At 35.2% G+C, this 12,377-nt stretch overlaps 1 protein-coding gene across 4 annotated transcripts in view; it reads left to right on the forward strand.

Annotated features, from left to right (window-relative positions):
* Window positions 1-12,377, forward strand: part of NELL2 (neural EGFL like 2) — a 388,158-nt gene that overhangs the window by 352,614 nt on the left and 23,167 nt on the right. For 3 of the 4 annotated variants that reach the window (XM_030939199.1, XM_030939200.1, XM_030939201.1), the window contains one exon: window positions 9,554-9,694. The exons of the other annotated variant lie outside the window; for it this stretch is intronic. In XM_030939199.1, coding sequence (XP_030795059.1) covers window positions 9,554-9,694 — 141 coding nt within the window. The remainder of the gene's footprint in view (window positions 1-9,553; window positions 9,695-12,377) is intronic. 4 annotated transcript variants of the gene reach the window in all.

Raw genomic sequence — 12,377 nt, forward strand, 5'->3', positions numbered from 1 at the left:
CCTTTATTTTACTGCACTATATTAGTAAAATATTTTTAAATAATGCATGGAACATAAAACTTCTAAAGAACTACATGGCCTTAAAACATCTTTATTCTGTATTCATAGCTATTTGACAATTATGCTGAGTATAGACTTCTAGGTTTAAAATCATTGCTTCACTGTCTTTGGGCATACAGTGCTGCAAGTAAGAAATGTGCTACTAAACTTATTCTCATCCCTTTATATGTAAGCTGTTGTTTTCCTTCTGGGACATATTAAGATTTATGTTATTCTTGTTGTTGTGAAATTTGACAATTGTGTATTTAGATGTAGGTCTTTGTTTCATTTATTTGTGAGGCAGTATTGTGTATGGGCAAGAGTATGACCTCTGTTATCTAAAATATCTGGGTTTAGATCTCGGTTTTGCCCCTAAATAATTTTGTAAAAAAATACTTAAACTTTCATTGCTTAAGTTCACTTCCCTTTAAAATGGGGATAGCAGTAATATTCCCTACCTCATAGTACTGCAGTCAGCATTAAGTGAGTATATATAGGTAAATTACATAGAACAATAGCTGCCATATAGCCAGCAACAGCTATTGGCTAACATCTTTATTCAGTATATTTGAAGACCTTGATAGACCTTTCAATCTGAAGACAATAGCTTTGAGAAAAGTTCTGGACTTATTATTATCATTAAAGATATTTTTCTCCCATTGGTTTTTTTGTGTGTGTTCTTGGTATGAAATTTCTCTTTAATCAGAAGCTGAGCATTTTGGGTTGGTGGTCTTTGCTTTCTTTGCTTTTGCTGTTTTCATATTTTTCCTCTGTTCTCTATATGTTCTACTTTTCAAGAGACGACTTCTACTTGATCTTCCAAGTCTTAACATTGCATTTTTTAAAGCTCCAGTTAGTATATATTTAATTTTCAAGAACTCTTTATTCCTTTCTGAATATTTTTTTGTAATCACTGTGTCCTTATTTTATAGATGAAATATTCTCTCAAATCTATTTGAGAATGTTAATTAGAAATATTTTTGGTTCTGTTCTGTGAATTATCTCTATTTCTTTTTTGTTTGTTGTTTGTTGTTTGTTTTTGAGATGGCGTCTCGCTTTGTCACCCAGGCTGGAGGGCAGTGGCGCGATCTCGACTCACTGCAAGCTCAGCCTCCTGGGTTCACGCCATTCTCCTGCCTCACCCTCCTGAGTAGTTGGGACTACAGGCACCCACCACCACACCTGGCTAATGTATTTTGTATTTTTTTTCATAGAGACGGGGTTTCATTGTGTTAGCCAGTATGGTCTCCATCTCCTGACCTTGTGATCCACCCACCTCGGCCTCCCAAAGTGCTGGGATACAGGTGTGAGCCACCATGCCTGGCCAATTATCTCTATTTCTTTCAGGGTCAGTTTTTTTGATACTATATCTTGACTCTTCTCTTACATGTTACAGACTTTTCTTGATTATCCGTTGCTCCTTGATTTCACATTAATGTTTAGAAGTGAATACATAGAAAATTGATTTTGAGCTTTGATATGAGGGTAGGCTTTTTTTTGGCTTGCAAACTTACATTAGTAAGCTAAAAAAAAAAAGAGCCAGTTTTTATACTTCAAGATATCTAAAGACTGAAATGCAGGGGACTTTGATTCAAACAATAACAAATTCTACACTGCTGCTTTAATTTCCCACAGATATTTATTTCCCTTGCAGGAAAAAAACAAACATTCACTCTGCCCTTTAAGGGTAACTGCTTTCTTTCAACAATCTGCTCATGGTGGGAGTAGATGAGTAGGTTGATTATTCATCAGTAGACTTTTAATTAACTCAACTACTTCCAGCTGCATGTCTCATCTCAGCTCTACATGGTATTTCAAGACTCTTCAGGGTTTTTCAGGGAAGATTACTACACCCATTAGTCATATTCTTAATCATTAATAATTATTAATAATCAGCCATACCCGATTATCACATAAAGATTCTAATCTTTGGTTCCTTTTACTCTGTCTCTACCACTTCACCTATATTCTATTTTCCAAGAAAAGACAGAAATATATTATACTTTCTTCTCTCCTGCTATCATCTTTCTTTTTGTCTTTGTTGGCTTTTTATACTTTTCTTTGTTCCTCTAACATAATGTTTACAGGGTTGGAAGTAAAGAAGAAGAGATTTTAAAATGTTTTCAGTCTTTCATTTTAATCAAAGGTGTTGATGTATTCTTTTTGTTTAAAAATACATATAATTAAATAGGCATATAAAAGTGTGTAAAATTAGCACATTCTCTTCACCTATTGTACTGCATCTAGTATTATAGTCTTTCGGCGAAAACATTTGAAGTAGAATGAGGAAGTATCATTTTACTATCATGTTATTTTTGTCTTAGTGTATGCTTTCAAACTGTCACTCCTGCCTTCATTCCCCTCCAACCCTAGCAGAACTCAAGTGTGGCATAGTGAGTGTTCCACTTACTTACTTGCTGTTACAAACAGAGCATTCATTCATCTATTCATTCAGCATGTGTTTATCAATCTCCAACCATGTGCCCAGTTCTCTTCTAAGTGTTAGAGATATGGTGTTAAATGTAACATAATTTCTGGCCATTTGAAATTTACTCTGAGAGATAAACATTAAATTAATATTTATAAAAATTATTTTCAAACTGCTGTGATATGAAGGAAATTTTGGAAGTGAAGGAAATGCATTATATCTTGATTATGGTAATGACTAATGTCAAAAGTCATGAAATTGTTAGTGATTTTTTTCCTATATAAATTTTACCTCAATAAAGTTAGTTTAAAAAAAGATAAAGTAATAAAACATTTAGGAATAAGTTCAGGCAATATATACACAATACATACATTCAGAAATCTGTAAAATATTACAGAAATAGGAAATATATCATATGTATTGATTAAAAGATACAATAATATAAAGATTTCAATTCTCCCAAAGTCAATATATAGAATCCATGCAGGCTTTCCCCCACCCCCACCCCCATTTCTTGTGTTTATTTTGTTTTGTTTTGTCTTGTTGCTGAGAAGTTCACCAACTAATAAATCTGAAATTTATTTGGAAGGACAAAAAGCCCAAATTAAAAATGCTTTTGAACATGGGAGAAAAACATAGGTAGGAACTTCTCCAGAATTGAAATTGTATTAAGTCAGTGTAATATTTGTGCAAGTTTAGGCAAAAAGAAAAAGCATATAGATGCTATTACAAGGATACAAAATACAAGAAAAATATGGGGGAAAATAGACTAATCATTAAGTAATAGGAGATCTAATATAGTCTCTGGAGTCAAGGAAAGCTTCCCCAAGGGACATTAATGTTAGTATGGGACAGATAGATGAGAAGTAGTTAACTAACTCAGGTGAGAGGATGAGAAAAAAAAAATTTTAGTCAACAGGGAAAACATATGCAGAGACTCTGTGAAGAAGAAAGAAATAATAAAATACTAAGACTCTAGTAACCAAAAGAAAAGTCAGATTATCTCAATTTTCTTTCCTTTTCTGGTATATCCCCCAGACATATGGAATGTGAACTTGGTCAACCTGACATCAACACAGGGGACATAAGAGGGAGTTGTACACTGACCAAAGATAAGCATTAAAGAAAACATGCTTCTTTATCCTTGTTTCCACTTATTCTCTACTTGAAATGTTTATAACCTTTTTCTTTATAAAATGTAGTCTCATAAGCTGGTGAGATGGCCTCTAGTCTTACCCAGTCCCACTGGCTTGACACATAACTGCTGCCCTGTTCTTCCCAAAGTGCAGCTTCCACATCACTCTCCTGTTAATAACCCTTCAGTGACTCTTGATTGTTCACAGAAGAAAAGACATTCTTTCAACTAAATCCATCTTATGAAAGTGTATTTTCCTCTGTTTCTTTTCAAGTAATCGAATGATGAATGTGAACATGCTTTGTAAACTCTGAAGGATTATTTTGGAGATGGGCATGGAATTTGCACATATTAGATACCTCTTATGAGCCAGTTACTGCTTCTCCTGTGAGGCCTCGTATGTTAACAGCAAACTATAAAGAAAGTATTATTCCTAGTTCGAAGAGCCAACGAGCTGCAATTCATTGACTTTAAGATATACACTGTGATATTCCAAAGCATAGGCTGATTCTGTTTGGTGACATGTTCGTCTTGAAAGGCAGCCTACCATAAGGGAAAAAAGAACTGGGCTTGGAGTTGAAAGGGTTCTGTTCTGTTTGCTGTCACCACCTTCTTGTCTATGACATAAGGATAAGAATATTTCATATGGTTCTTTTAATGATTAAACAATATGATGAAGAGATTATATCTGTGCATTTTTAATACCTGTCATTAACTTCCTAATTATGAACTATAAAGTAATGAATATAATTTTCTCTAAATATGCAATGTTGGGTGTAACTTGTGCAGAGGATTTTGTGGTTTTCCATTTTTATTTACATATATCACCATGTTGTATTTTCAAAAAATTCATGAGAAAATCAATATTCTTATATGAAATTTTAGACAATATTTTATACCCAAATCTTGCACAGTCATTTAAAGTAATATAATGAGTTTGCATTCTTTGAGCATTCATGCCTAAATGTTGAAAGCAGACTTCCCAGAAGTCTCTTCTCAACAAGAGACAGATGGAAATGACCTTGTGATTCAAAGAAACGTTTCAGATAATCTAGACAGCAAATAACCCACATGTGGGTAATCAGGAGTTCATTGTTTTGAGGATCTTTAATTGCATACTGTTTATCAATATAATTTAACAACCAGTGCATGTGATGATGATATAAATAGAACACTTGCCTATTTTTAAATGAGAAATGATGTCATATTTTTATTAATGATAAAATGGTATGAAAGAGAGTACTCTATGTGACTGTCATTAAAAACAATTCACTCATCTTAAAAAAGAGCTGGATTTCCTTTCTTTTTTTATCCAGTACAAGAGCAGAAGCTAGTCAGTTTTCTTGAGAGTGTTAAAGTAATAATTAGGGTCTATTTTAGGTATGGATTGTTCTGGACATTTGCACATTTTTTATTGTTCTTAGTTATTTTATAGTAGAAATAACTATTACTATGCATGAGAAAGAGGGTGTTTATCACTCAGGTGTCTCATTCTACAACTGCAGTTGTAGAATTCTCTGTGCTTTTGGACAGCATTTTAATACTATTGCTAGCTGACTGTTCTAAATGTGGTTACTGAAAATGTTCTAAGGAACTAGTTCCTTTCTAAGACAGAATATGTAATAAAATTATAAAATTCATGATATTTACTCTTAGTTTTTTATATAATGTACGTACAGAGTAAAAAGTTAAGGTCCTTAGGATTAAGACTAAGTCATATAAGCTTATACAGCCTATACTAATTTTTTGAATACTTTTATTTAGTTTGGAAAATAATGCATTCAAATTTTGAAGTTCTTATACTGAATAAAATAATAACATTTTTCCCCCGGGTCTACTATTTTCTGTGTATCTGACTCAGAGAATATGAAGTTAGGTTTTAACTAACCTAATTAAAGTACCCAAGAAATAAATTATTTGAACTTTTTTTTACTGCCTTGTGTTATTAGAAAATATGTGAAGCACAATATGAGCGTACTTGAAAATATGTGTGCATTTATGTTGTAATTCTTGTTAATGTACTCATTTGTACATAGAGAAAATATACTTAATTTATAAATTGTGGATCAGATTTCAATTCTTCATTTACTAAGTATTTACTGAGTGAATAAGGATATGCATACCATCAAATCACTTACAGATGAGACTGTTTCTTTTATTAGATCTTTGGCTTTAATTAGAGTCATGAGCCAAAAAACATGCCTTCTAGTGGGAAGTGTATACTCTGTCAATTCAAGCACATTTTCATTGTCTACTGACTAACCAAAGTAGAAAAATTTGCATAAACAAATCAAAATTAGCAGGAACATAAAAGTGTAAAATGAGGTTATATATATTATCTGGCTAGTTTTTCCCTATTCTAAATGATAGCAAGCATATAATCTTGATCTATGACATGGGTGTCTTTTATAAATTCAGACGTATTTTAGACTAATTAAGGCATTGCATTTCACAAGGAATTACTCAGCAAATCCTTTTGAAAGATGAATAATTACCCTATATTGTATATTGCTGTTTTCAAAACTTCATTTTTTTCTCATATTCATTGACCATTTATACCAATAGTTACTTGATATTGTTTCTGTAATTCTTCTCATTTTAAAATTTTAAATAGTTTTATAACTCTACTATAAGTCTCACTTGCTACAAATGGAACTAATTCAGAAAAATATATATGTAGCCATTAAAATAAAATATCTACCCATTATCACCTACATACCGTGTCACTGGTGGCAGATAAGTTGCATGTTTGGAAATACTGTTCCATATGATTGTAAATTCAGATTTTCATAAATTTAATTTTATTACAATAAAGCACAATTTAAATAGATGATTAACTAACTGAGGGCAGAAATTGCGTCTGTGTTGTTTATCCCTATTTCCCCAGCACTTAGTTCTTGGCACATAAAATGCATCCAATAAATATTGAATATGTAAATTAATGCATGAAACTTATACAGATGGTCCCTGACCTAAAATAGTTTAACTTGTGAGTTTTTTAATTTATGATAGGTTGCTTGGAGTATTAAATACAATTTCAACTTATGACTTTTTGACTTACAATAGGTTTATTGAAAGGTAACCCCATCAAAAGTGGAGGAACAGCCATATTTACCTATTCACCCTCTATAATCCTATCACACAGTAATAATTAAATAATAATAATGCCCAAAGTTTATATAAAAATACATTATGGGGCCGGGTGCGGTGGCTCAAGCCTGTAATCCCAGCACTTTGGGAGGCCAAGACGGGCGGATCATGAGGTCAGGAGATCGAGACCATCCTGGCTAGCAAGGTGAAACCCCGTCTCTACTAAAAAATACAAAAAACTAGCCGAGCGAGGTGGTGGGCACCTGTAGTCCCAGCTACATGGGAGAATGAGGCAGGAGAATGCTGTAAACCCGGGAGGCGGAACTTGCAGTGAGCTGAGATGCGGCCACTGCACTCCAGCCTGGGCCACAGAGCGAGACTCTATCTCAAAAAAAAAAAGAAAGAAAGAAAGAAAATACATTATGGGCAGGCACATGCTTGTATTCCCAGTCTTCAAAACACTAATTAATATAACACATAGCATTTCTATTAAACTTTATGGAGTGTATTTATAGATCAAGAAAGTTTACCGTAATGTAATTAAGAAGAAATGGGTATGAAGCAGTATAGGAGTGGGCCTGGTAAAGGAGTGACAAGAGAGAAATGAAGTGAGAAGTAACAATCTAAATATATATCTATACCATAGAAACTGAGATAACCTGACAACTATGTCAAGGAAGGAAGAAAGGACTAAACTGAAAGCTAAATATAGATGGGAAAGTTGCTTCAGTGGAGCAAGCTTAGTTCCATCAAGAGTTACTTCCAAATTACCAGCCCTAGTGACCAAATTCTTCCAAAATGAATGACTCTAACCATCCCCCGTATGGCTTTCTTCCAATAAAACTCACTTCTAAAGCTTAAATTCCAACCTGTTTTCTTTTGTCCATGCACTTAAGAAATGACATAATCAATTTTCTACATCATTTGGGTTAGAAGAAAAGACCATATAAAGCCAAAATGAGCAAAATGTTCTGGACCTATTTAAAATCAGAGGTTCATCAGTTAGGGATGCCCCTGAAGTACAAATAGACTATTTCACAAAACCTATGAGGCCTCAGTAAATGAATGCAGTCCACATCAGTTATGTGTCAGGAAGTCAATGGTTAGCTGATTTGATCAGTTGCAATTATTTTGACAGTTAAGAATGACTGTCAATAGTAACTGATATCTAAAGAAGAGGCACCACAGAGGTAGAATCATTCATAATTCAGAAATAATGCTGAACTATTACAGTTATATAAAATATTTATTTTTTGGCCCATTACCTAATAATCTAAGAGGATGGTTTGCATACTATTTTGCTGAAGGGACACTTGACCTATCAAGAAATAAACGAGTGATGGCTCATTTGTCTGACTTTTTTTTTTACTTATGTATACATTTATTCATTAATTTATCTCTTTCAACATTGAACTTCTGAAAAGAGGACATTTTATAAGAAAATGAAAGGAATATATGCTTCCAGGAATTTGGAGGGAAATGAGACTGAAATAGGAAGGAAGTGGATTCTGTCAACTTAAGTAGTCTGTCTGGAGGGGAAAGGTCTCTAAAAAGCATTTTGTCTTACCTTCAACTTGAAGGATGTCATCTTGCCTAGTCACAGAAGTAGGAAATGTGATTCAGGTGTCAGAAACATATAGGAAAGAACCATCCTGCCTTGGCAAGTTGGAACCTTCAGCTATGGCATACGGCTATCAAGATGGGAGTGAGAGACATGTGGATATTTTTGGTAGCCACAATGGTTCAGCACCATTGGATCATATAGCAGAGTCTAAGTGAAGCCGAAAGATCCTGAAAACCAGGAGTTAATGAGGAGACACTTTGTAAGGCAACTTCAGGGATTACTTTTCCTCCTGTGAGCAAAGGAAGGTACTTGAATGGTGTTGGAAGTTCTCACGATTCAGTAGACCAGACAAGAAGAATCAAGGGCTTTCAACATTTGGGAATAGTAATAAGCCTCTGGAGGAAGTATCTGAGACTCAAGATCCATAGCTCTCTTTGTATAGTAGATCCAGCATGATCTACATCTATAAAGGAGCACACACCTGAATGTCAGGCACTGTGAAATTTCAGGCGACTTTGGTTAAATCCCGTAATTTCCCTCTGCCTCCATCTTTTTTTTTCCACATATTCAATGTACTATCTACATGGCAGGATTTTTTTTGAGGGTTGAATGAAGTAGTGTGTGTGAAACACAGTAGAAAGTGACATAAATAATATGTATACTTGAACATGTGAAGCATGTTGATTCATGAATGCTATTGTCATCTATATTGGAGTGTCAACTAAGGTTGATTTCTTTCTCATGCCATAAGTCCATCCCAGGTAAGTAAGGAAGGTGCACCAGATTGTCTCCCACAGGAACTCAGGTAGGTCTTTAGAGCATCTGGAAATGGCTATTCATTGTGATAGGGAAAGGGTATATGTGAATCACACACTGCATATTAAAGGCTCTGCATAGAGGTGACACTTATCACTCCCGAGTTGGCTTAAGAGACACTTCACCTATCACGTGGCCATACCTAACTGGAAGGGCCTGGAGAATCATAATCCTCGCTTGTGTCTAGAAGAGCTAAAATATTTGGTGAGCAGCACTAATGACCATCACATATGGATTCTTTCCATTTTCTACAGTGGAATGCCTTTTGCATCAAAGAAGCCTTCTAGATGTTTCTCCTGTTACTAATAACACCACATTCTTTCTGTATAGCTTTTAACAAACAAGTGGACTTTCTTAATTTTATGTATTCCCAGTTTCAAGGATTTGCTGGCATTAAAAATTTTAGTAGCCTTGTAGCAGAATATTCTTGTTTCTTTAAAAGAAAATAAATAATTTCATAAAATTCCTCTTTTTTTGCCAGACATTGATGAATGCTCTGACGGTTTTGTTCAATGTGACAGTCGTGCTAATTGCATTAACCTGCCTGGATGGTACCACTGTGAGTGCAGAGATGGCTACCATGACAATGGGATGTTTTCACCAAGTGGAGAATCATGTGAAGGTCAGTACAAAGAGAAGACCTAGAATTTAAGAACTTCTCTTGAACTTGAGGAATATATCGTAAGCTATAAATAGAATACATTGAGCCAGTGTTATTAGTGTTTTTGCTATATGTTGATACAACAGTGATTGGAAGTATGCTAAAATCTAACTTTTTCTTGCTAATTATGGTAATTATTGTTATTTTTAGATAATTAAAGTTTGTGACACTAACCCAGTTTTCTGTGGATTCTTACAACTGTTAAATGGTGTTTTTAGAATGAAAAAACATGTAGTATCACGTAAATTTTTTAAAAGGAAAGCATGCATACATCTGATCCAAAAACATGTAGCAAAAATACATGAGAAAAAGCAAGATAGAGGAAAAATGGGAATAGAGGAAATGCAATGATGGTGTGGTCAAGGATGATATACATAACGCATGCTACTCAGGGCTATTCCTAACATGACACTTGCCTGGCAAAGTAAGAGATGTTTAGTGAGTGTTGAATGTTGGATACATAAGATATGGTCCCTGCTTCCATTAAGTTTTCGATCTAAGAGGAGTAGAAAATTCAATCAGATTATATTCAATTAGTTACCATTAATTTTGAATTATTTTGAACGGATTGACAAATCTGCTCCTCTATAGCCTCTCTTGAAGGGGCATGATTTTTAGAAAACAGGCAGACAGAGCAAGCAAAGCCCAGTGAATAATTGCCAGGGAAACTACACGCACTGAAAGGATTTGTCATCAGAAGTCTTGGCATAGGAATGAAAAACAAAACACAACTTGAGAACTCATTATTTTCTCCATTTGTATTTACACCTTCATAGAGCCTGAGAGGATAATGGGGTTAAGATGACACAGTCAATGAAAGCTTTTGACAGTCTAACCTAAAGATACTTGACACCTAAATGATAAGATGTTTTTTATCCTTGTGCCTCAAAGGATTTTCACAAAGAGACAAGTGAAACAGGCTTGGGTGATGGATGCCAAGGCTCTAGCCTGTTTTGCAGCAGCAGACAAGCTCTGGAGCTTGAACAGAGTATTCATCGGGATTTCCACCTAGGAATGGGAATGCTGCTGCCTTACCAGGGGCTAAAACCTGGCATTTGCATGTTACCACTTAAATATGGTCTGAGGGCTTTATCTTGCACTGGTGAATGTTCCAGAGTGAACATTTCCAGCCCTGGAGAGAATGCCAGGAACCACAGATTATAGACAGTGGAATTTTGTTCTCCCCTGATAAGCTAGTTTCTTTGTATTTTATAGAATTTAATTTAGATCATCTTTTAAAAAAATTATGCACATAAAGAATGAATATAAGCTGATTATAAATAATGCAAATCATACAGAAGCTTGTATATGGATTAAAGCTGAATATGCATCTTCATTTCACCTCCCCCTTTTCCCCATCTTTTCCACTCATCCTGTAGGGGTTACCTATGTTTAATTTGGGTTAGTATCCTTGCACACTTTCTTCTGTGCATCTGAATGTGAGTAGAAAAATACACATACCTCTGTTGACTGTCTTACATTAAATTTGTAACTAAGCTCACTGTCTTTCAAATTTATGATCACGAATCTCTAGTGGATTGTATTAGTTATCTATTGATGCCTAACAAATTACTCTCAAAACTTAGCAGCTCAAAACAGCAAACATTGTCTCACACTTGCTGTGGGTCAGGGATTTGTGCACAGCTTAGCTGGGTGGCTCTGATTCAGGGCCTTAATGACATTGCAGTCAAGTTCTTGGCCAGGACTATGGTCTTCTTATATTGAAGGCTTGTCTGTGGTGGTAGTGGGGGGAATGGGAATCTGTTTCCAAGGACATTCATGTGGCTATTGGCAGATCTCATCTCCTTAATACATGGGCCACTCCTCAAGGCATGGGAGCTTGCTTCCCCTAAAGCAAGCAATCCAAGAGCAGATGCCCAATATGGGAACCATAGTCTTTTTACAACCTCATGTCAGATGTGACATTCCATCACTTCTCACACTTTATATTTGTTAGCATCAAGTCAGTAAGTCCATCCCACATTCAAGGGAAGGGGATTACACAAGGGCTTGAATACTAAGTGGTGAGATCACTGGGGCCATCTCAGAAGCTACCTACTGTAAGGGCCATCAGCACTGTCCAGCATTCCTACTTCATTTCCTTAGTTACATTCCCTTCCAACTTTCCAGTTAACAGCCATTTCACAACTTCTTCAGTCTCCTCAGACTTTGGATACTGCTTCCTTTCTCTTTATTCTCTGTCAGTGGCCTGTCTACTTAACTGGGAACACAGAAGTAGTCAAAAGCGATCTGCCTCACTTTCCACCACAACCCATACTCGCTTATTTATTTATTTCTATATATCTGCTCGTTTATTTCTATATACCTGCTGCTTTTTCTCCCTCCTCTTTTATTGGAGGAAGTGGCCCCACTCCTATCAAATATCAAACTCATCATTGTATCTTGCATCTCATCCTCTCTCACCTGTTTAAGGATACTGCCCATATATTATTAACTTTCTCTTCCGTATAATTAAGTCTTTTTCTACTGCATCATTCCTATCAGTGTTCAAAGAGTCAAGAGTAGCAGCCATCTTTGAAAACAAAACAAAAGCAAACAAAATGTAACTTCCCTTGACATCACCTGACTCTACAGACATATCTTCCAGTTTTCTGTCCCCTTTAGAACAAAATTCCTTGAAAAA

The sequence above is a fragment of the Rhinopithecus roxellana genome, chromosome 10 (assembly GCF_007565055.1).
Source record: "Rhinopithecus roxellana isolate Shanxi Qingling chromosome 10, ASM756505v1, whole genome shotgun sequence".
In the NCBI taxonomy this organism is placed as follows: Eukaryota; Metazoa; Chordata; class Mammalia; order Primates; family Cercopithecidae; genus Rhinopithecus; species Rhinopithecus roxellana.